General features: G+C 45.6%; 2 protein-coding genes across 4 annotated transcripts; one reads left to right on the plus strand and one right to left on the minus strand.

The window, feature by feature from the left end:
- The first annotated feature begins 416 nt into the window (after positions 1-416).
- On the plus strand, positions 417-4837 carry SLC10A1 (solute carrier family 10 member 1). Its single transcript, XM_042048211.1, is given in 8 exon segments — positions 417-648; positions 747-960; positions 963-1185; positions 1894-2104; positions 3060-3154; positions 3448-3531; positions 4478-4566; positions 4569-4837. Coding segments are annotated over 7 exon segments (1059 nt in total). The 5' UTR covers positions 417-648; positions 747-785; the 3' UTR covers positions 4751-4837.
- A 3197-nt stretch (positions 4838-8034) lies between these two features.
- SRSF5 (serine and arginine rich splicing factor 5) lies at positions 8035-12556 on the minus strand. 3 transcript variants are annotated; one of them, XM_042048209.1, is made up of 8 exons: positions 12411-12556; positions 11834-11977; positions 11584-11654; positions 11292-11387; positions 10878-10947; positions 9505-9578; positions 9078-9188; positions 8035-8925 (listed from the first exon to the last, which is right to left on the minus strand). In XM_042048209.1, exons 2-8 carry the CDS (start codon positions 11957-11959, stop codon positions 8676-8678), a joined length of 798 nt encoding a protein of 265 aa, XP_041904143.1. In that variant the 5' UTR covers positions 11960-11977; positions 12411-12556; the 3' UTR covers positions 8035-8675. The 3 variants fall into 3 exon arrangements, with proteins under 3 accessions (XP_041904143.1, XP_041904144.1, XP_041904142.1); XM_042048210.1 differs by having other exon boundaries at positions 8035-8922; positions 11834-11980; positions 12411-12549; XM_042048208.1 differs by having other exon boundaries at positions 11834-11980; positions 12411-12546.
- Positions 12557-23482: the final 10926 nt, after the last annotated feature.

A 23482-nucleotide genomic window follows, 5' to 3' on the forward strand; every position in this document is an offset into this window, starting at 1 on the left:
GCCCCAGCTGGATCTCAGTGCAGAACACCCCAGGTCCTGGATGGCCTGGATGCCCATCGAGCCCAGCCTTGCACTGCAGAGGTCAGTTGAGGTTCCTACCATGCAGAACCTTCCCTCAGTGCTAAGGAGGGAATAATATTTTCAATGTTGGTAAGGCTCAGAGAATTATTTCCTATATGCAACCAAAAAATTTCTAGACAGTGTCAGACAACACATCAGGAAAAGAGACATGAAGGCCCCTAAGAGTTTACTAGAGAAATTACTCACCCACAGAGTAATTTCTTCCTAGACCTTGCTATCAAAAGATTTATTTATGTCCAGAAGAATAAGTATTTTATAATCTCATTAAAAATAAAGTACCCTGGATGCATCATGTTTTCAAGCATTGGCCTCAGCAGTATCATGTGGATGAGAGGAGCTCTGGTTCATTTTCCTTTGTATGAAGTGCCCGTCTTTACCTGTCGTCTCTACCCACCTTGAACTGTCTCTGTCTTGCTCTCAGCAGCTGTCTCACTGTGAGGGTGGATGCTGGAGGAGGTGGAGGACCAGAGCAGAAGCTACACAAACTGCACAGGATATTTCCAAAGTGAATGGGGTTCACAGCTGATTGCTCTAAACACAGATTTCTGTTTCAACAGCTGCTGAAGGGTAAGAGTGGTGTCCTGAAAGAGAGCTCATGTTTTGCTTGCAGTAATTTAATGTTATGTTATTGGACTTCTGAATCAATCCTTCCCTCACCTTCCCAGCCACTTACAGTAGTAGGGGCCTCCTAACCCCTCAGCAAGATGAACAAGACCAAGGGAGCTTTTGATAGCCCAGAACTGTGGAGCCCAGGTTGCACGCAGAGCAGCACCTCTCTGACCAGTGTGGCACCACCCTTTGCATTTGGACAGCAGGCTACAGACACAGCCCTGAATGTAATCCTTATCGTGGTCCTCCTCATCAACATGATGTCTCTGGGACAATGGAGATAGCCAAGATCACAACTCACCTCAGGAGACCTAAAGATGTGGCAATAGCCATAACGGCTCAGTACAGCATCATGCCCTTGACAGCATTCTTATTGGGCAAGCTCTTCCAGCTGGGCACCTCGGAATCCCTGGCCATCTTCATCTGTGGCTGCTGCCCAGGGGGAAACCTCTCCAACATCTTTAGCCTGGCACTGAGAGGGGACATGAACCTCAGGTAAGGAAAGCTACATACCCGTTGATTGTCCAGGCCAATCTAGTCATACAACTGGTTCCGAAACTAATTTAATCAATATAAGGAGGCCGCAAGAAGCTGGACAAAGACTGAAATACTAAGTCCAAAACATTTTTAAAGCACCCATATTGCTCGGTAAGTTAATTTGTCCCTGTTTACAACGGGACTTTGTTCCTTTCTCTGAAGCATTGGCATGCTGCTCTTGATGACATGGGTGCAGGAACACTTTTTCAGCTCCATGTAGCAGTACATAGAGCATATATATATGCTGTATGTATCCGTGGAGTTCTGTGTAAACTGGTCATGCTGCCTGAAGAGGCTGCATCAGGGAGAAACGTTGAACTAGCAGAACACCGCTCTCCAACAAACCCTAGCAATAAAGCAAGATCCAGCATGAAAATGCAAAGTATTACTTTTTCTCTCAGTTGTGAATTTCTGAAATGTGAACTGTACCCATGACAAGGGTTCTTTCTCACCTTGTGTGAAACTTGAGTCATCTTCTCACTTCTCCATTCATATCACATCCTTCTACAACCTGTCAGTGATGTTGGGGAGATCTCAGTGACAAGCTGAGAAAAAGCAAGGTAAAGTCTTACATTAAAATCATCTGTCCAGGCAAGTAATCAGATGAGCATATTCCATTTTTAAAAAGTGTTGTTCTTCTACTGAGGGGTCCTTTCTTCATCTCAGTGCTGCTATGACCGCATGCTCAATGGTCCTGGCAATTGGATTACTGCCACTGCTTCTGTACCTTTACTCAGGAGGACTCTATGAGGGTGATTTGGAGGGCAAGGTACCTCACAAAGGAATAATCACCTCCATGGTGCTGATGTTAATCCCCTGTGCCATTGGCATCATCTTGAATGAGAAGAAACCACAGTACACTGGCTTTGTCACCAAGGTAAGAACTATCCTGTGCTAGTGGCCTTTCAGTCAAGGGCCTTGAGGAAGTTTTCAAACATAGAATCACAGACATATTAACTTCTTTAAGACATGACACAAATCAATGACAGGGTTGAGGACTGAGCTCAAGACATCCACTTCACCACTTCAGTGATTACGATATTTGCCCAAGGAGAAGTTCTCCATATTTTCCAGGCAGACATTTTGTAGCCAACTTCCTACATTGCTCTCCTTGGCTTCAGTTTTAACTTTGGGGGTTTTTTGCTATATCAGCACTAATGAACCTCATAGGCACCACCCTCAACTACTGCTGTAGCCAAAGCAGAACCCAGATAAAAACCAAACACACAATAACCATCCCAAAACAAATGAAACCCACCCCACTGTTCTCAGACATCTAGCACTAGGCAAAAACCAAATCACAATGTTGCTGCTGAAGTCATTGAGATACCTATCCAACAGAAGCCACTAGATCACCAAGTGTCCACTCATGCCTGGAATCATGTCCCTGCCTCCTTTATACATCAGGCATTTAAACAGCAAAACAGAAATCCAGACAACCACAAACACTATTGTCTAACTCAAGAACTCCACTAGGCTCTACCTGTGAGTAAAGTGGCTTCCTTGGCACCTGCTTGGGGTGGACTAGAGCCACAAAGGGACCTGGACAGAGACATGTAGCAATGCCTGAGAAGCAAGCAGCTTGTGCAGCAAGACCAGTCATTTCACATACAGACCAGAAAGGTATTTGGTTATTTAAGGTCTCTCTCGGTAACAGCCCGTGACGGTCTCTTGTTGATTACTGATAACATTTACGTCCATGAAAGTCACTTATGCCCTCTGTGTACTTCACACGTGATGGACAGGGAACTGGCTACAGCTGCTTCTAACAGCTGAGCCCGATTTTGCTGGGGATTTCTCTCTTGTCCTCATCTCAATCACTTCTATTTTAGGCAGGGATGGTTATGCTTCTACTGTCATCTGCTGCTATAATTGTTCTGTCTGTGGCCAACATGGGAAGCTGTATCATGGTCGTCTTCTCACTATCCCTCCTTGTCGGGGTCTCCTCCCCCTGCCATGTAGCCCTGGCAGAGGGGCCCTGGGACAGACACGGGATTTCCCTGCCCCTGCTCAGCCTCGTTCCCCATCGGTTGGTTTGTGTTCCCCTGTGTGGGCAGGGACCCTCGGGTCCCGTGATTGAGCAGTTCCTCGGCAGAGCCCCGGCCCTGCGGCTGGGGAAATAAACACCTCTGAAACATCTACCAAGAATAGGTCCATATATATTTCTTTTCCACGGGACTCCTTGTTTGATACGCGTGTTACAGAATCCCCACTGCAACACCTCCTGGGATCTTCTGCCTTAATGCCTCTCACTGGATTCCTGCTGGGCTATGCTGTCTCTGCAGCCTTCAAGCTCGATGACTGGTATGTTCTTCCACACCTACCTCCCCTCTTTCTCTCTCGTCAGGAACAGAGAAGTATGGCAGCTCTGCTTCGTGGAGCAATGGTGAAAACATGGATTTTAGGGATATACTTCTGTAGAACACTGACCCCAGTCACCCAAAATAGGACCTAGGAATACAACCAGACACAGTACAAGCTGGTCCCAAGCCATTGCCTCCCATACTTTGAGTGGGAAGAGAAATTACTTTAACCTCTGCTTGGCTTATCTGATGAGGGAGGAATAGCTAAACAGGTTTTTTTTGACACAGGCACCTGATCACCATGGAAGGTTCACTGAACAAGCAGATGGATTGTTTTGTCTTAAGGTCACTAGTGACCTGCTAAACATATTTCCAACCTCTGGTCTCAGTAATGAAGCTGGGAGAATTATTAGCACCAAAAGAAACTCCAAACCCAAAAAACCCCAAATCCAAAGAACTGACAAGTACCAACAGAGCTCAAACCCCAAGTGACACAATTAGTCCCCAGCTGATTGCTACCCCAAACCAGTCAGTGCATTCAGATACAGCCCCAGGAATTTAGAATGAAAACCTGGCATACAAAACCTGCTCCTCCTTCTTTTCCTCATCCTACCTAAACCAGGTAGGAATCCTCCTAGTCCTATTTTATACCTTCGTATGTTGGACTCTTATGACCTCAGAAGGAGGTTCCTTCCCTGCAAGAAGATGCAGAGTCCAGAGCAGGACACAAGGCTTCCAATACCATTATGAACAAAGTTCACATTTGTAACATCATCTGTCTCTGCCCATTGCAAGGGGAGCAGGAGGCAAAACCTTCTAGGGATTGCAGTATTTTTCCAGACAGAGCAGCTTTTAGGCACAGGCAGATACACCAGCAAGGTGGGCAGGGTTCTTTTTCAGTTGTCTGAAAGCAATTTTAATCTGTAATCTATTTTTTTCTCCTTCAGTTGCAGGCAGACAGTGTGCATGAAAACTGGCTGCCAGAACGCACAGCTTTGCTCAGCTATCCTCAAGGTCGCCTTCGCCCCAGAGATCATCAGCCCCTGTACTTCTTCCCACTACTCTACTTGCTGCTCCAGCTTGGAGAGGGATTTCTGCTCATCCTGGTCTTTCGAACCCATGACAGAATAAAGCAAGCCAATGGCAGGTACAGCTTTGCTCCTTTCTTTCTTATGCTTTCCAAGCTAAGCCACACATGCTTACAATATAACTACCAATGAATCACTGCTTTAAAATGAAGTCAGAATCCAGTTGCTCTTTAACTCGGGATTACATACCCAGTACATTAAATTTAAATCAGAGTCAAAAATTCAGAGGTAACTGAAGACCTTAGAAATTTCATGGACTTCTTGCACCAGCAGAATGTTTCATACAGTTACATACTATCAAAACTATCAGGGCTCAGGTTTTCACAGTCCGGTGCTTTAAGCTACACTGGTCACCCTGCAAAAGTCATGACTTGCACTGAGCAAAGAACAGGGGTGTTTGCGTGCGGCTAAAACTACACAAAAACATTACATATTCTTTAATGCAACAAATCCCAGCTTTGCTTCAAGCTGCTAAGTGATTCCCTGAAGGGCGTCGCTTTTGAAGTGGGGTGAGGGAGAAGAGGACAGAACTACCAAGTACTGCAGCCAAAGGAAGGAAACATTTGGATCTTTTTCTAGAGAAGTATGTAAAAAGATTGAACTTAATTTAAAAATATATACAATATTGGTGTAGATGTGAAGTAGACTCTCCAACTCCAGCAGGTCCATAATGCCAAAACTCAGCTGACTAACTGCACAGATAGCTGAAGGAGGCACTGCTAAATGAGATCCTCCACCTGTCACCCCTCTGATGCTGCCAGTCCAGCTTTCTCCAGTGCCTTGAGATAGAGATGCAGCAGAGTAGCTGCTACAGAGCTGCTTCAGGATCACTTTACTACATCTTATAACTATGCTGAAGGATAACTTAATGGGGGGAAAAACCACACTAATTTGGATCCTCAGGTGTGTGTTCAGTGCAAAGCCGTTGATACTGGAAACAGCCATGGAAGTGCTGGCAAGACTACTGTAACAAAAGGGTTGTTTTCCAGCCTCCAAGTCATAAATGACTGGAAAGAAAATGGCTTCAGTCTTCTGGCAAGGCTCCCAAGTTCCTTCCTCTCATTTTAAATCACACAGTAATCCCAGTTGTAGCTGTCACCACCTTTCCCTAACCTAGTTTCAGAACTGCCTATTCTCACATTTTTCTCTTTCTTCAGAAGCAGCAAAAGTGATCTGTGCAGGTGTGGGCACAATTAGTGCTCAAGATACAAAATCAGTGTCAAGACATTGCAGAAACAGTGGAAAACAATATATGGATTCTGCAGCAGCTACTCTCCCAACCCTCCAAGCTCCACCTTCTGCAGCCAGCTCATAGGTCTCCAGCCATTATGTCAGACTTATCTACATGCTCATTACACACCAGCCACGGAGCCATCTGCACCCACACTGTTATTCTCCAAAGACCTTGCTCCTGACTAAGCCTGGCTCTGTCAGCCCAGAAAGGAGACTTTCAGTGACTTCAAAGTCACTGTGACAACCCTTTGGGACAGCTGAAGAACATGCTGCCAAGTGACTGTCCCAGTTTTGCCTGTAAGAAAGTCACTGCTGACATCAGGTCCCTTTCTTAATTTCACTTACCTGTAACTGTCCTGCTGGCACATGATGGAAGCAGATCCTCACGATACCACTGCAGATTAATGCAATTTCTCTAACAGACCCAGATGACCTCTGGAAGTTTCTCTGTGCAGACGCCAGCAAGACTCAATGCACAGCCAAGCAGCCCACGGGCTGTTGGTCGCTCCCATCTTCCAATGGATACCGTGGTACCAGTGATCCCGCACAGCAGAGTCCACACAAACCATGATCACAGCCACACAAACTGCTTTTGTGTGTTGAGTTTGGGCCCAGCAAGCTGTACCTCCAAAGCCAGATGAACCTTGAATGCGCTTTCCTTTGTAGCAGTCAGTGAACTCAACACACCTGCTCTAGACACCACCTAGGTACGGTCACACTACACACACTCTACCAGGAAAGGCTGGCATCAACATGTCCAATGTCCAAACTATTGTAGTTCATCTCAACTAAGAATAAACAGGTTCACATCAAGAACCTACACTTAATAAACACAGAGTAATTTCTGGCCAGAAATCAACGTAAGTCTCCATACTGCAAAGCCTGGAGTCTGTTTTTAACAGGAAGCTCATCGTTACAAGAAGCTCCCCTGGGAAAATGCAGACACCTACTCATGCTGCTTGCAAGGCAAGTTAAGTAGTGCAGTCTAGAAACAGAATTCAGAGTAACTACCTATAGACCACGTAATACTTCACATTTAGCCTGAGAGAGAGAAGTCTATGATGCCTTTCATCACACCAAGTACCTTCAGCTACCTGGGTTCCAGTTGAAGCCAAGTCCCACCTGGACACAGATGCCCATCATCATCCAAGTAAGAAGGATCAACTGACTTGAGATCTCAACACGGCTGACCTTCCACCCTGGTGGGTGTGAATGCTACCTTTAACCCTGGAAGTTAAAGCCTCCTTGTTCCACACCTCTTGGGATGAGGTCCCACATCTGCGCCACTACAGCTCTGATAACGAAGCCTCCCACACCCCAAAGCTGTTAACAATCCAGTTAACTGTGGATCCTACCCCCTCTCAATGCCTGCTCCTGGGAGCGCCTGGCAGGCCTATATACTGCCACCTCCAGACACAAAAGCTCCTCCTCCCTCCTTAGCTTGGCACCCAGGAACTCTGCAGCAGCAGGGAGAGGGCAGCAGGGCTGCAGAGGCCAATCTCCTGACCTCCCACAAGGCCAAGACCTCGCCCTCAGAGAAACCACCTTGCGCCTCCTACAATCTATCCAAATTCTAGCCTAGGGTATGAAGATCTTTTAAAAGGTTTCAACAATTACCAGAATAGCTTTGTAAAGCACTTTATATGAAAACACATTGTTTTTAGAAATAAATTCTGAAGTTCTCTTGTGGGTGATGCCTTGAGAAATAGAGGGATTGCAGAGGACTGCTGCCACTGGAAGGCAAACACTGAAACACAGAACCTCTGAGAACCCCTGCTGCAGTACTCCCACCCAACTTATCACCCTACCCCCAGAACCAGGACTACAGCCTACAAAAATGGTTTGTCTAGACCTCAGTGTTCTCATATGCATGTGCACAAACACACTGATGAAGTATGCTGACTACATGTCTTTAACATTCCACACTTCTTATCCCAAGTGATTAAAAGCTAAATGACTCATCCACTCCCCTTTTTGCTACGAACTATGTCAGCCTGATTATCAATGTTCTTATTTCAGAACACAGAGACATCCAAGGACATCACACGATGTATTTCAAAGGATGCTACTTCTCCCCCCTGCCCAAAAGAGTTATCACTTTGCCACAGCTCCATCTTCAAGAAACATTTTAAACACAGTCACCACCACTTTATTAACACTAAGAAACAAACTAGAAGCAGAAATGTTTCTTTATACTTTATTTATTTCATTCTTAGGTATCAAGAAATAAGAGTGCTTTATAGAATATTATTACCACAGGGCAGTGAAATGGGCATTTTCTTAGTGTAGTGCAAGTCATATTAAATGAAAATATTTTAAAATAAAGTTTTATTACCAGTACCGACCAGCACTTAATCTGCTGACCTATAGCTGAAACAGTGTCTCAAAAGCACAAAAAAATACCCTCTGAAATAAAGCTTTATGTACAAGCACATATAGAGCTCTTAGATGCCTAAAGCTATTAGTCTGAGATATTAAACTAATGTTTTTGAGTTGCTATTCACAGTTGCATATACTGAGAATTAAGTGTCCAGATGACTGCAGAGTACAAAAAAATTTGTCTGCTTTAGTTACAAAGAGCTCTGCCAATATACACAAACTATACACTTCAGACATTCACAAAAAATGTGAGCAAGAAAAGGGTTATCAAAAAACATGTAATACAATTAGTCAATAACCCTTCCCACCATGGTCCACATCTACAAAGTTTCCCCTTCCCTCCCCCCTCCCCATCCAAACCCTTCCCCACAGAAAGTCACATACTTACCACAAGTTTTAGCAAGTATGGTTTAAAAAAGGGCCCCCAAGGCAAGTTATTTATAGTTCAGTTGCCACTGTCAACAGATCTGGACCTCGATCTAGACCTCTGCCGATCCACGGATGATGGAGATTTGGATCTGCTGGAAGAACCACGTTTCTGGCTCTTGTTTGGCAGTGGAGATCTACTAACTGATCGAGACTTGCTATGGCTCCTGCTCCGTGACCTGCTGTAGGACTTGCGGCTGCGGGAACGAGAGCGGCTGCGAGACCCGGAAGAGCTCCTGCTGCGCGACCGTGACCTGCTCCTGGACCTACTGAGGGCACAGAGAGCACCAGGGTCAGCTACGCAACCTCACGGGCCTTGGTGTGACCAGGCAATCCCCGCTCTCCAGCTCGGCTGCCTGGTCCCTGACTTCTAAGTCTCTCAGTAAATGCTTAAGCATTATATAAGAGTAGAAATCCATACCTGTGCCTTTTGCTGCCTTCAATTAGTTTGATTTTCCTTCCATTAATTTCTTTACCAGAAAGCTTTTCGATAGCATTCTTTAAATCACTGTAAGAGGCAAATTCAACAACCCTATGGGAAAAAAAAAAAATCCCCAAACATACAATTATTACAAATTGTAGTTACCAATACAAGTGAAATTTACACTGGAAAAAAAACCAACCAAACAACCAACCCCCCAAACCCTACGATGCTCAGGCTAATTATCCCTTGTTATCACTGAAGCATGAAAAATTCCCCTCCCCAAACATCTCCCACATGCATTTTCAAAGGGTAGCTAAATTAAGCCATGAGCAGCTGCTGACACTGAAAGTAGCCAGCTTCCCTCCCCAAATATTACACATGCAGGTTACTCTACAGCTTTCAAGAGGTCACTTGATAGGCTTACCCTTCATTTAACTTAGGTCTGTGTGCATCTGCAAAGGTTACTTCCCCGGCTTGTCTCATGAAGTCTTTGAGATCCTAACACAAGACCACTTATGTTATGCAAAGAAGTGAAACTGACACTTATCTATACAAAAACAGTTTAAAGCAAACAAAAGAAACTTATGACTACTGGAAGAGAAATTGTTAGATTAATCACAAACATGGCAACTGCCATACTTGTATTTTATCAAAATTGCATTATCTGTATCATGATCTGTATCAGGGCACGAAATAAATGACAAAAGCATATTGCTTTAAGCAAAATGCTAATAAAAGTGTCTTAACATTAAGGTAAATATTAGTCTACAATGATTTTATAGATTAAATAACAAAGAGAAAGAAAGAGAGAGAGAAAAAGAAATAAAAAAGCACATTTTTATATATACTGGATTGACTTTGAAATACTACCCATATATTTTTGGACTATGTCAGTCTCCATTTACATTACAAGTCTTATACGAATAGAGAATTACATTTACATAACACCAATTATTTTGTGCCCCATATGTCATTAAAAATATAGTTTACTTTACCTTTATTAACATTTCCCTAGGCTAGCCAAGCAGCAAACTGCATTAAGCGACCGGAGATACCGTCATGACATATGCCCGACTGGCTCTTCGCCACCCACTTGCCGAACACTACCCAGTCGATGGAAGCCATTAATCGCACTGCCCTCCCTATCAGGAGACTATGGATGGATCCAGACATTCTCTATGCTTGATGTCACCAAGGACCACTTTACTGCGATCAGGATTCCAACGACCACCTAATTTCCAATCTTTCAACTCTTTTCGACCAGGACCTCGTTATTCGGAAGCGTTACAGGAAGAACAGCTCTCAACTTAGGAATCAGATCTCGTTAACGCTCTGGGACCGCTGCAATGTGGCACTTTAAGGAGTGCATCGATTACGTCTAGACCGGCAAACACAGATCTAGAGGTGGCCAAGTGACATTGTAGGAGCTGACTGGAAAGTCAACCAGGCCCGACCAAGAGTGACCAAGACAGAACGATTAGGATAACCCACAGGCACTCCTCGTCATAAGGCCAACGACACAGATAGGCTGGCAAATAAAGGGTTTAATATGTGGTTAAAATGGATTTTAAAAACAAGAAAAAAAAATATATATCCTCAAACATATAAATTTATTATTATTATGAATTAACGTTAACTAGCTTTCATTCAAAATATTTAAGTTACATTACTAAAAATCATATTAATTACATAAACATTTTAACAAATTAGCTTTTAATTTAATTAATTATTTTACAAAATAATTACATTACATACCCATTAAATGAAGTCAAAATAGTTAATCGTGTTTCAACAAACCTGCCAGCTGACTCGGGAAGACAAATTTTCCACTATGAGGCGATTTTCTGTTCTTAGAGGTGGGGCGTTTCTGTTTTGAAATAAATAATTCAGACTTGTATTAGTAAATAAAGTATAACCACGTTAAATATTAACAAAGACTATCTAAAGAGCTGTTATCAGCATATCATCATTAGTACTACAACCTGAGCTACGTAACACCCCGAACAACCTAGGGCAGGCATTAAGTACTTGCAGGAGGGAGTGTAAGGATGACAGACATATCTAAGAAGTTCTGTCATCCTCACTATCCTACTGCCACATAAAATGACAAAACGCAAGTAACACCTTTTAATAGCTCATTCTAGCTCATGTTCTTTGGGATGAGCCCAAAGCTCATTTTTTTAAACTGCTCTGGTTCGGAGCTGCACATACCTCCTGTCACTGCGCGGGCGGCGGCTACTGAACCGGTCAGAGTACCTCCCTCTGCCTCTGCCCCTCGAGCGTGCTCTGGCATGCTCAATTGTCACCCTGGGAAGAGAAAAACAAAAACCCACACGTTTTCAAGTTTTTCTTCTTTTATATACGCTTGTAGTTTGCAAGGAATAAAAAAAAGAACCGAACGAACACAAAATAGTCTGAACGGTACCAGTAACATAACTCAAGTTTAAACTAATTCTTATTTTAGATACCCAAGCTCGTATAGCCATGAAATAGGACACCTCACCTCTCACTGCAAAGCTCTTTTCCATCCAATTCATAAACTGCATCGTCTGCATCCCTCGGATCCTCAAATTCCTGCAAAACCAAGACAACAAAAACAAACAATTACGTTCCAATGAACGAGCAGATACTTATTTGTCATGCAGTGTGCCTTGATGGGGGCGTTAATGGATTTTCTTCAGAAGCAGCTTCATAAACCTCAAACACGAGTGAGCACTGGGGAGGGGGGGTGGGGCGGAAGGGGGCGCACTCACCACGAATCCGAAGCCCCTCTTCAGGTCGATGTCGCGGATGCGGCCGTACCCCTTGAAGAACCTCTCCACATCCTTCTCCCTGGCGGCCGGGTTCAGCCTCCCGATGAAGACGCGGCAGCCGCTCATGGCTGTGTGTGCGCGGCGCTGCTGCGGGGACAGGCGCGTCAGGCCCCGCGCGGTGACTCAGCACCGCCCGCTGCCGCACTGCGCCAGCCGGCCCCGCCCCGCGCCAATGGGAAGGCGGCGGGCGGACACGGCCTCAGCCCGCGCCAATAGGAGCGCGGCGCTCCGCCTCCGGCCCCGCCCAGCTGCCGCCCCACCAGCCCGGCCCCGCCCCCGCCGAGCCGAGGAAGAAAAGCAAACGCCATCGCTCTGCCACAAAATGGCGGCCGCGCCGCACCCGGCTGCGGCACCGACCCCGCCGCGACGCGCACCGAGCGGAACGGAGCGGCGACAACGCCGACCGCGGGCTCGCGGGCCGGCCGGGCGCACAGCGGGAGGGCCCCGCGCCGTACACGCTCCGCTGCGCTTCGCCGGCACCGCGCTCTGCGGGGAAGGCCCCGGAGCTTTCACGAACCTGGGCTGTGGGTCTCGGTGCAGGCTGAGCCGGGTGGGCGCGCGGTGCGAGGCGGCAGACAGCCGGCGGTCAGGCAGAGACGTCCTCCCCCGGCGTCAGACGAGTCCGACTGCTGCGCAACCCCGGCGCTGCGCCGCGAAATGGAGGCGGCCCCGCGCGTCAGCACCGCCCCGCGCGGCGATTGGCGGAGGCGGCGGCCGCGCCCCTCCCCGGGGAATCCAGGGCAGCGCGGGGGGCCGCGCTGCCGCCCCTTCGCTGGGAGCCATGTTGGGGCGGCAGCAGTGCATAAACAGCCGGGGTCTCCGGGGGGCCTAGGCCAGGAAAGCTGTGCCGAGGGGTGAAGTACAACCATCGGGGCTCTTTTACTCATCCAGTATACAACACGCTAAAAGCTGTGCTGCTCTTGTGTGCGGGCAAGGGCTTGCATGCACATCAGGCGTTTCTGGGCCCTAACGAACAAAGTATGAGAGGAGTAAAATATGTACGGAGCTCCTTCTCTGCTTAAGTCCTCCTTTGGAACCCAGTGTGTAAGGACAAGATAGAGAGCTGAGCTTCGTTTCCATTTCACATAACTCTGCAGAATTTATCAGTTTGGCTCCTAGGTGGTTGCACTAAAGTCAACAGATTATCCCAAGGACTGTTTGAAATGCAGAAGACATTTGAAAGTGGAAGATACACCGACTAGTTTTCCAGTACAGAACAGGCTGCAGCTCTGTGACCGTCCTTGCCAGATTTGTGCACTGCTGGATCAGTTGACTTTACACAAAAAGCCAGCAGGTACAGCCGCACCAGACTGCCCCTTTTGATGCATTTTGATAATTACAGTATGATCCTTTTAATAGCATTTTCCTGATTTGTCACCTGGAGTCCCACACTGGCCTGAGTCCCACCCCCTACCCCTTCCCTTTGTGGACCATCTTTGTTACACCCAGGGTCTGTTATGAATGAGCTTTATGGGATGAATTTCTCTTTTTCATGCTTAGTCACTGACATAAATTTCCCAGGAACAATACAGCACGTGATGGTGCTGACATCATAGCTTTACATGACTGCCCCCGCACTCACTCCTCAAACTGCAACAGCATGCAGAGTCCCAAAAATGGGAAAGTTATTTCTGCTGCATGCCGTGATGAGAAAGGCTACAGCATAGCTAAAGGTTTGACAAGGGCACTGTCAGCATTGCTTGCTTCTCTCTTGGGTTCCAAAGATGCACATTTACGTCCTGCACAGAGGCTGCGTCTGCGAGAAAAGCCAGGATGATGCACAGACAGGAGAATCTGCACTACAGGGACTTTGAGCAAGGAAAGACAATGCTTGTGATTATCCCTGCGGATCATATCCTTTGCCTGCTGAGGAAGATACATTCAGATGTACCATCTAACATTTAACAGTGCTAATTTCATAATGAGTTACAGCGCTTTAACAGGTGCCATGGGAACAGGCAGTTCTGTTCCTGTCAACACCAGGACTCTCCTGTCTGCAGAGTGAGCAGGTACACAAAGCTAAACCAGCAAGAGCTAGTACTGGAAAAGACAGCAAGCAGATTTCTGAAGGTTTAACTCCATGAAAACCAGCTTGTAGTGGGATAAAAACAAGGGTTAGCCCTGAACAGAGAAGAGAGGAAGGGGCAGGTGCGCCCCTTTAAGGAAGAGCTGCTCATTTTAGCAGTGCTAAACTGCAGCCTAAAAAGCCTTGTCCTTGTAACTGCAAAGCAGTAATCTCCCTGCATGTCATTATCTGAACACTGGGTGAAAGGCGTCAAAAGTCAGGAGGAGAGCCATGAGACAACAATCACTCTTTAGAACAGGCCTGTGTTACCTAGGTCTGTTACCAGCATAAAGGTCACACTCTCTTTTACTCACACAGACTTCTCACGTGAGGGTCATGAGCAAGCACGTCTGTTTCCTACCCAGTTTCTCAGAGTTTTATGTAAACAGGCAGGACCATTTCTCCCTTTGGCTTGAGGTTGTCTGAAGACCACCTAGGACTTGTTAATATTACTGCTGCTGGCTAGCCCAGTAGTGTCCACACTCCTACATTCCTGCAATTCTGGTTATTGAGAGCCACACAAGCAGGCTAAAATCCTTGTAGTTTATTCATCAAGGTAACTAGGTAAATACAGTTACTATTTGGAAGTGAAGACAGCAGAAGATTAAATGAAAGCTGAAACACAGTCTCAGCCAGATACCATTAATGTCTTGTACTGCTTGTGGAAAACAGTTGATAGGGATTAGTTCTTTGCTGTCTCTTCCAAATTAAAAGTAATCAAATTAAACTAATGAAGTCTGAGTCAAAACATGCAAAAGGAGGTGGTTCTTCACCAACTGATAGCAGGCCTCTAGCATAACTTGCTGCAGGATGCTCTGGATACAAGAAGTTCATACGGCCTCACCCTACAGACAGTTTTAAACCAGGGAGGAGAAGGAAACGGGGGAAATAATGGAGCAGCAGAGAAAAAAAGAGAGACTCCAATTCAGAGCATCTGCCTACCATTGCTGAAGACCCTCTGCAAAAACTGCTGTCCCGCAGATCCACAGTGAAGCTGCTGTATAAGCCATGTAGCCAGAGACTCAGCACTTGCCCACTTCTGCAAGACTTCTTGAATGGAAGCAGAAATGTAGCTTGCATCCTCTTCTGCTACTGGTGAATATATTTGTTACTTCTTCCATTATGGTTATCTGTATTGATCTCCTCTACTGTTCTTCATTTTTTCCTTTCCTGTACTCTTAGTTACCTATGCAGTCTCTGTTCTTTTTTTTCCAAAGCTCCATGACTAACTAACATATGTCTGTTACTGCTAGATAAGTGTAGCTCTCTTAGGAGTAGCAGCAATGAGGGTTCAAGAACTGCTTTACAGAAGTCTCAAGTAGGTGGCAAAAACTGAATAGAGAATTTGATCTTTGAGCACCAATTGCTTTTCTTCAAAATATTTAGAGAAAGAAAATGGAAATTGACCTAAAAATAATAGAATAACACATTCAGAAATAAGTTTGTCACTGGGTTTTTTCTGTTTTTCCACTTTTCGGGAAAGCTAAGCTTTTCAAATTGCTCAGATCTAAAAATATAAATTTCTTAAATGTTAGTGTCAGGCTGAGAGCCCTTGCCCACCACCCAGAAGTATATTTAGCAAGTAGAACCCTTTTTTCGGCAGACTGTAATTCAGTGTGAAATGTGCTGCCCTGGGGCTGTATCACTGAGCAGTCAGTAGAGTCAGGAAGCCTGACTGAGAGCTACTCTTCCACAGTCCTCACAGCCTAACCAGCCTTGTTTCAGCTGCCTCCTGCCAGAGCCCCATGGATAACAGTTCCTCACACTCATCTTTTCTAGCCAAATGTAATAATTAACATCCCATTAATTATAGCTCAGCAGCACTATTTAGGTAGTCCTGGAGGTACTTTATGTATAGGGGGATCTGTAGCTCATCACTGAGGTTGCAGACTTTACCTTTTAATTCAGGTGACTCTGTGAGTCTTCCATGGCTGTAGCTGAGGAAAAAGTAGAAGAGGCAGGAACTTATCATTCCCTCTTCTCTAGGATATGGAGCAGGCTCTGCCTATGCCTCTGCAGTTTGCCAGTGTGAGCAGTCAAGGCAGATTGACAACAGAATAGTGCACCATCACATCAGATCATGTCCCAGTAGAAATTCAATAGTGCCAAGGCATTATGCACCATCACATTTTTTACATTATCTTTAAATGCAACAAGGTTTAGGTTAGCTTTTGTGCAAATTTATGCCAGCTGCAGATGGGCAGCTGGAACCTGGTCCAGCATGAAGATTACAGGTACAAAGTGTAAAGGAATTTTTTTTTTCCTGGGGTTAATATTTGAATGATCAGAACAAGTTTACACCAGCTCAGTGTGTTTACTTTTAGACACTGAATGTGAACACCTGAGGAAATCTCACAACACTGTGAGAGCGAGCTGCAGACCGCCACAAAAACACCTTATGGGGTCAAAGCTATTTATAAACCTTCAGTGGGTAACAGGAGATCATCTGCACCATCATGTGTCTTCCTTGTCTGGCCCTTTCAGACCTTTTCTGAAAGCCACCTAAGCCCATTTCTGATTTAACTTTGTGTTAGAGCTACCCTCAAACATAGCTGCAGTCATGGCCATGGTCTGCCATTACCTTTCCAACAGCTTAAATCATACTGCTTCTTTGACAAACCACCTTCTTTGTGTAGAAAGACCCAGGGACTAACATTGGCAACAGTTTTTGTTCTCAGCAGAGGGCACATCTTTTGGTCCATTTTTTAAGCAAATAGGAAAATGGCAAAGTAAAATTCATTGTAGGTTGAAAGTACAACTTTTTCAGAGTTTGCACTCAAAATAGCTCCTTGACAAACCTAGGGACAATTCCTTTGGGGAGTCAGGGATCTCTTAGCATTCTCTTCTTAGGGATCATTCAACACCTGCATTAATAATTTGTTAAACAGATTAGAGCATGCAGTGTTAAAACATGCAGATGAATCAGGCTGAGAAGAGTTTCAAACACATTGAAGACAAGAACAGAGGGTGTGATATGTAAGAGCCAAGTTATGAAGTGAATGGCAGAATGAGAGTAAGGTAAGATTTAACAATAACTTCAGTTCCGTCACCACAGAATGCCCCGCTGTTCATGAAGAGCAGTATATATAGCTTTGTGCTATCTTTAAGGAATAGAGGTCAAACCTTTGTGGAAGGCTGGAGTGTTACCAATGCTGTAAGTGTCTTGTGTTCATCTCACCCTCTTTTCACATGCTTTTCAAGTCTGGGGAGGATAGTACATGCCCCATCATTGGTGGGTTGATTTCTTATTTTTAGGCAACTGTTAGACTGAGGAAAAACAACATTAAAACATTCTACCACATACTTGTACAGTCCAGGAAAACTGTCACTAAGCTGTAATCACTAGAGACCGTTTAAAATAGATGTCACATTACATAAATTAAAACACAAAGAAGAAAGGACAAATCTTACATATATATATATATGACATTCTGGTTCCTCCAGACTTCTGACAGATATTGCTGGAAAGCAAACTGTAATTTCAGTGACTGTTTAACCATCCAGGAATTATGCATAACTTCCATGGAATTTTTATGTAGTTACTTTGAAAAGATGTGTATACATAAGCATTATAACTCTTTGAAAGGACTCATACCAGTACAGACGTCTTTCTTTTCAAATTGCCTAAAGATACAGGTATACATGATCTTTCTATAGATGTGATTTGATGCTACAGTCAATTCAAAATAGTGACAGACCTGTTTCTGGAGGTTTCTGCTCCCAGCTTCTCCTGGTTGCTGTTCTCTCTCCTTCCATTTTACCAATTCAACTTTCAGGGCTACTCTAATAACAATTATTTTGGTTTTTTGAACCAGAACTATCACTCCTCCCCCTTGACAGGGCTCTGCTATCAGAGGAGTACTAACTAGATCCACATCTCACCATATCCACACCAGAGAATTTATCTCTGAAGTGCTTTTTCCCTGATGGGGACCATGCCACCATGTAACATCAGGCCCTTGAGCTTTAAACCATCCCATGATCTATGTGACAAATATAACAACACAGAGCTAGAATAACTAGTGAGGACATTGGAACTCACCCTTCCCCAAACCCATAATGCCAGCCAGCCAAGCCCTCAAAAAGACAATTAATTCTCTGAATATTTCTCTTGCAGCCACAAGTGCTGGAAAAGTCATCTAAATGTAAGAGAAAATTCAGCAGATTTTGGCTTATGAGCAGGGGGTGTTTGGTGCCACAAAGCACTCTCATCTGCAGGCATTAAGGAGTGATCAGCACCAGCAAATATAGAAGTGATGTGGGACAGTTCCCAGGGTGCAGCAGCTGGAAGGCTCAGGGAAGACTTCTATAGTGGTTCATCTCTTATTTGTTAAGCATAGGGATTTGTCTGAAGCATGCTACTCTGGGTAGACTTTAAAGGCCAGTATTAGGGTATGAAGGTCAGCTCGAACCAAGTTAATCTCTGAGCCCTGACATTGGTGTGCAGTGAGCTGCAGTGCACACCAGGCTGCAAAGCACTGTAACCCAAGCACATATTCCACCTATTGCTCTAGAGGTAAGTGTTTGGCTACCACAGTGTTCTGAATATGTGTCTGCCCAAAACAAAAGACATGATGGTGCAGATCTCTCTTCTATTTGGCACCATTTCTGCAGCTCTAAAACAGCCATGGCTTTTCTCATGCAGCCCCCTGAGCTGCACAGTGCGTTAAATAATGGCACAACAGCTTTTCCAAGGGTCTGATAGTGCTACGTGACGTTCTGACATCCCCAGTTTGCTAGTTCCCAGCATATACACAAGCAGAAAAGTTCTCTTTTGTGACTGCCATCAAATTCAGGCATTGAATGGGAAGGAGGGGAAGCAACAGGCACAGGTTATTTCGGACAGGCAGAAAGCTGGAAGACAAAGAGCCTGGCAGGTCAGTCCCTCCTTCATTACTTGCCCTGTCTCCTCACCACCGCCTCCTGCCTTTCCACAGGAAAATACATCCCCTCCGCAGTGTACAGACAAGGCAAGAGCCTGGGCTTCTGCTGCTCTCTGTGGGAAGTCACTTCAGTTTAACAAATGACACTACAAGGCACTTTATTTTTTGTCTGTTTAACCCATATTTATGTTTCAGAATTTCTCCTGTCACATTGAGTTACAAGCCCTTGAAGTAGGATAAAGACTCCTTTTTTCTCCCTGGGGACTGTTGCCTTTGGATAGTAATAACAGCCCTCCTTAGCTGTCCCTGCACAGCTGAGATACACATCCCTTTTCATCTTTTCTTGTAAGTCCTTCCAGCCTCTGATCATTTCATTGCTCTTGTGTGACCTTTGCTTTGTTTTTCCCATGTCTTAGACTCAGCTGCAGGACAACTGATAAAAATGATAAATATCATGATGCTTAAATATGTTGCTGCTCCCACAGGTGCCTTCCAACCTCCTTCTCATCTGTTGGTGAAAGGGTATGTCCTGGAAGCTCAGAGGCCTTTTCTTCAGGCTGGGCTGAACTCATGTTACAAGGCTGGCCTGATCAGCCTTTGCTGCTCTGGGCTGTGCTGCTGAGAGGAGGGAAAATGAACTCCCTGTCTGGTGAAAAATGCTCTCCATGACCCTAGCTCCACTGTCTGAGATAGAAATAGGGACATAAAGCACTGACTCTGACAGGCAGCTTCATGGCAGAGGAGAAGAGTGACTCAGGGAGAATACTGCTGGGCTCTGCACTCAAAGTGTAACGCTGTGACCAAACTGTGTACACAGGGAAACTTGAAGTGTTCCTGACAGCTGCACTGGGGCTTCAATCCTATTTTGGGTTGTTTTGTTTTGGTTTGGTTTTTTTCCCCCAAAGCTAGAATAAAAGAGGAAGAAAAAAAAGAAATAAGAGCATTAAAAAAATCGTTCCCTATTTAAAGAGAAGACAATTTAAAAGTTTTTTTGTTTTACCAAATCCTTTTCAGATCCAAGAAAGAAAAGGGTGGTTTTGTGCTTAAACTGACACCCCTGATTTCAAAGGTAAAAGTAGCCACAGCTATGTAATAGCTGGCTGCTTCATGATCTAGGCTCCACGCTCCAGTAGCTAGGTAGGTACACAGATGAAAATTCAGGCAAGATCTGCCTTGGGTGACTATGAAGCACCAGCCACAAGACAATATCACACAAGCTTCTGAAAGAGGGAACAAAGACCCTCACCAAATGATTGTGCTCCGTTTTTGTTAAGCATGTTTTTAACTTCAACAGCAAATAACATACTGGCTCACAGCTGCTTTATTTAAAGTTTCATTGATCTTACTCTGTTGGGAGCTTATAATGAATACCAGATCCCATATCCCTTATATTTTCTGTGGAGACAGGCAGAAGGAAAACACTTAAAACAAGGCAGGCTTTCTTTGAGAAGTAGGGGAGGGTGGGAATCCCCCTCAAGCAGTAATATTCCCCTGCTCCCTCACCAGACTAAAAAGGAGACACATAAAAGTTATAAATAACTTCTTTTTCTTGGTTATGGAACCCAGTAAAATAAGAAAGATGTTTTGGACTTTACAAAGCAAAAAAATCGTACTTTGTGTTTTTGAAAATTTCAAAGGAAACTGCATCAATTGCCCAGAAGGGCATTGTGTTTGGAGAATTTATTAAATCAGTCATTAATCTGGGTGGTGAAGCATCTTCCCTATGCCCTGAAAGATCACATTTGGGTTGCAGTGTCACCCCTGACACTGCTGGAGAGAGACTGGAAAGAGTGCTTCCCCTTCCCCCATTGACGTCCCTTCCTTACCCCATTGGCTTCAGGTTAGCAATAAAATGCTGCTGGTGGGTTTGTGCTCCTGGGGGAAGGATCAAAATGCAATGATGATTGGCATCTTCAAAAACTACAAAAAGTAATCCCAGGTGTAAAGTGAAGATGACTTCATCCAAATGCAGAACAGAGGGAGAAGCAAAGAAAGAAAGAAAGATTTAATCTCCCTGAATCTCTCATAATTGTCTTTGCTAATTGCATGAGGAAGCTACAAGGCATTAATCCTTGCTTCTCAACTCACTGGGACCAGGACCAGCCCATTAACTGATAAACCAACCAAAACAGCAATGCACTTTGTTCCCTGTTGCACTAGTAAGCAAGAAAACCTTATTCCAGTGCCTCAGAGGAACAGCGCCACGTGCCCCTGCACCCAGACCCCTCCCATACTCCCTTGCATTTTTACCACTTTGTTCTGAAATTCCTAACTTTGCTGCCAACATTCAGCAAAGAAGAAAGGCAACCTCCCTGCACGACTGCCAGAGTCCCCACTGACCTTTCTTAGGCTGGGAACAGCAGGCCCTCCATTTGATACCCCAGGGCAGGGTCCTGACTGGTTGATCTCAAGCCCATTAGCCATAGGGCAGAGTAAGAAGAAAGTGATTACATAGCAGGTGTTACCCTTGGCATTTGGCTTCCACGATGAGGACAATCAATATCTCTGAATTACCATTTGAGTCATTCCCTTTGGGCACAGCCTGGCTGGAATAAAGGGGCTGTTCCTCTGTCACCACGTGCAGAACAAACAGGAGCTCACAGCTAAAGGAGAGGTCTGGAAGAAGACATGGGGAAGGTGTCATTAAAAGCATTTGTTTCCCTGCCTGCAATACAGCCTCTGGTATGACCTGGAGAAGGTTACTTCAGTTTTCTGTGCTTTGTTTTCCCCCCCTCCATCAACAAGGACAGTGTGGGCCTTCCCACCCATGGAGATGCCTCAAAGAAAAAAATTCCCAATAATTTGTAAAGCTGTTGAAAAAAACAACAGGGAGGCATAAGAGAAATATTGAACAGTTTCACTGACAAATCAACTATTTTAAAGCTTCCTGGAGGAAGAAATTATTTAGAGCCGGGTTACATTTATGAGGGGAAAGACAGACTGTAGGATGGTAACAACTCTGTTTGCAAAGCTGAACCCAGGATAATAAATCTCTAGGAAATAGCTGTTACAGGGACATTTCTGCCATCCTGTGCAGGCAGCTCATGAAGATGGAGAAAAGTCATTTGAGCAAGTTTGGAGTCCTGCCACTCACAGGAAGCCCTACACTGCCCCGTAGCACCCAGGGAGAAGAGCACAAAATGGGAACCCCAGCATATCTGTACCCTTGGGTACCAGGCTTCCACTTCTGGCTCCCATCAGGAGCTGGCCCCCTAGGAAAACTCTGCTGCTCCCAAATCTGGCCGCTGATCTTCTCAACATGACGAGACTTTGAATATGAGTTTAAAGATGAACATTATATACCTTCTAATTGTGGGTAGCATGTTAGCCCTTCTTTGTGGAGGATCTGCCTGATGGGCAGAGCCAGGGCAGAAGCAAATCCAGCAAAGCAGCCAGCAGCTCTGCCCAGTCCAGCCAAGAGCATCCCCAGTTGCCACTGGCCTGTCAGGAAGGTTGTGCCACTGCCAGCTCTCCCACCTGTCCTCCCACCCCCACCTACCACTGAACCCAATGAACTGGACAGGTCTCCCTGGTGCTCTCCGGTATCTGGAGGATGCTCCAGCCCACAATGGCTTCCCCCTCCTTCCCTGAGAGCATCAGCTCTGTGCCCAGTGATGCTTGGCTGCCCGAGCTGCTGGGTGCTGTGGTTTGACACATATGGGAACAAGGGAGAGCATGTCTGTCCCATGAAGTGTGTCCCCCAGCCTCATTGGGATACATGGGCCTGGGAGATGAACCCTGCATGTCATGCAGAGCTGCTAAAGTCAGCGTGATCTCAAACACGAACCACTAAAAGAGCTGCCAGATCAGAGGGGCATGGCCGGACAAGGAGTCAAGGGTGTTTGTGCCTTGAATACTGGCTCCAGTCTGTGCCCTCTTGCCCGAAATTCTGGTTTTTTCTCATGGATATAACATGAAAAGCCTGAGCTATGTCCCACAGACACACCATGGGCTCAGCATGGGCCACATGACAAAGAGCTGTCAAAGAACAATCACCTTATACCAGGGTACTCTCTGGGCTGTTTAACTCTGCTTGTGTCTCACTGAAGGTTCAGGCGAGGAGTTTGCTGGTAAACATCATTGTCCTGCAAAACGGAACAGAGAGAATTGGGAAGTCCGTTGTGTGTGCTTTCCCATCCCTTCCCCTGCACCCCCGTTGGTGCCAAGAGAGACCATTCAGTTTTGCCAAGTACCACAGCCGATGAGGAATGGGGGCTGGCAGTGTGTCCCGGCCAGACTCTGCTCTCCTCCCCGGTGCCAGCACCGTAAGAGTCCCTCTGCGTGGCCCTGGCAGGTGAGGAGGGGTGTGCAAACGCTTTGTGAAGCACGGGGCTTGTTGGCACACAGTCTGCTGGCATTCTGCTTTCGGGAGGGGGAATCTGCGTTTTCACGACACCCTTAGAAACAAGTCGGCGGCTGGGGGAGCTGTTAGTGCAGGGGAGGGTCCCGGCACGGGCAGCGCTACAGCACCTGAAGGGCAAAGCTCTCCGATGGTGGCGCTGCGGACGCGGCAAGGAGCAGGGACCGAGGCGCTCCGTCCTGCGTCCGCTACAGGGTTAAAGCACGTGGCTGCTCCGGGGCTGCCGTGCTCCGCGCTTTGTGTTCCTGGAAAATCCACGTGTACAGAACATCCTGTCTGGG

The sequence above is a fragment of the Corvus kubaryi genome, unplaced genomic scaffold, assembly GCF_017639235.1.
Source record: "Corvus kubaryi isolate FWS band 111438036 unplaced genomic scaffold, C.kubaryi_AGA036_p1.0 66, whole genome shotgun sequence".
Lineage (NCBI taxonomy): Eukaryota > Metazoa > Chordata > Aves > Passeriformes > Corvidae > Corvus > Corvus kubaryi.

Bases quoted from the DNA above. Each gene is read 5' to 3' on its own strand.
- SRSF5 (XM_042048209.1), bottom strand. From the start codon at position 11,959: ATGAGCGGCTGCCGCGTCTTCATCGGGAGGCTGAACCCGGCCGCCAGG. The intron at 11,655-11,833 runs GTGAGTGCGCCC...TTGGTTTTGCAG, and splicing joins AGAGGGGCTTCGGATTCGTG to GAATTTGAGGATCCGAGGGA. The intron at 10,948-11,291 runs GTATGTGCAGCT...ATTTCAAAACAG, and splicing joins CGCCCGCGCAGTGACAGGAG to AAACGCCCCACCTCTAAGAA.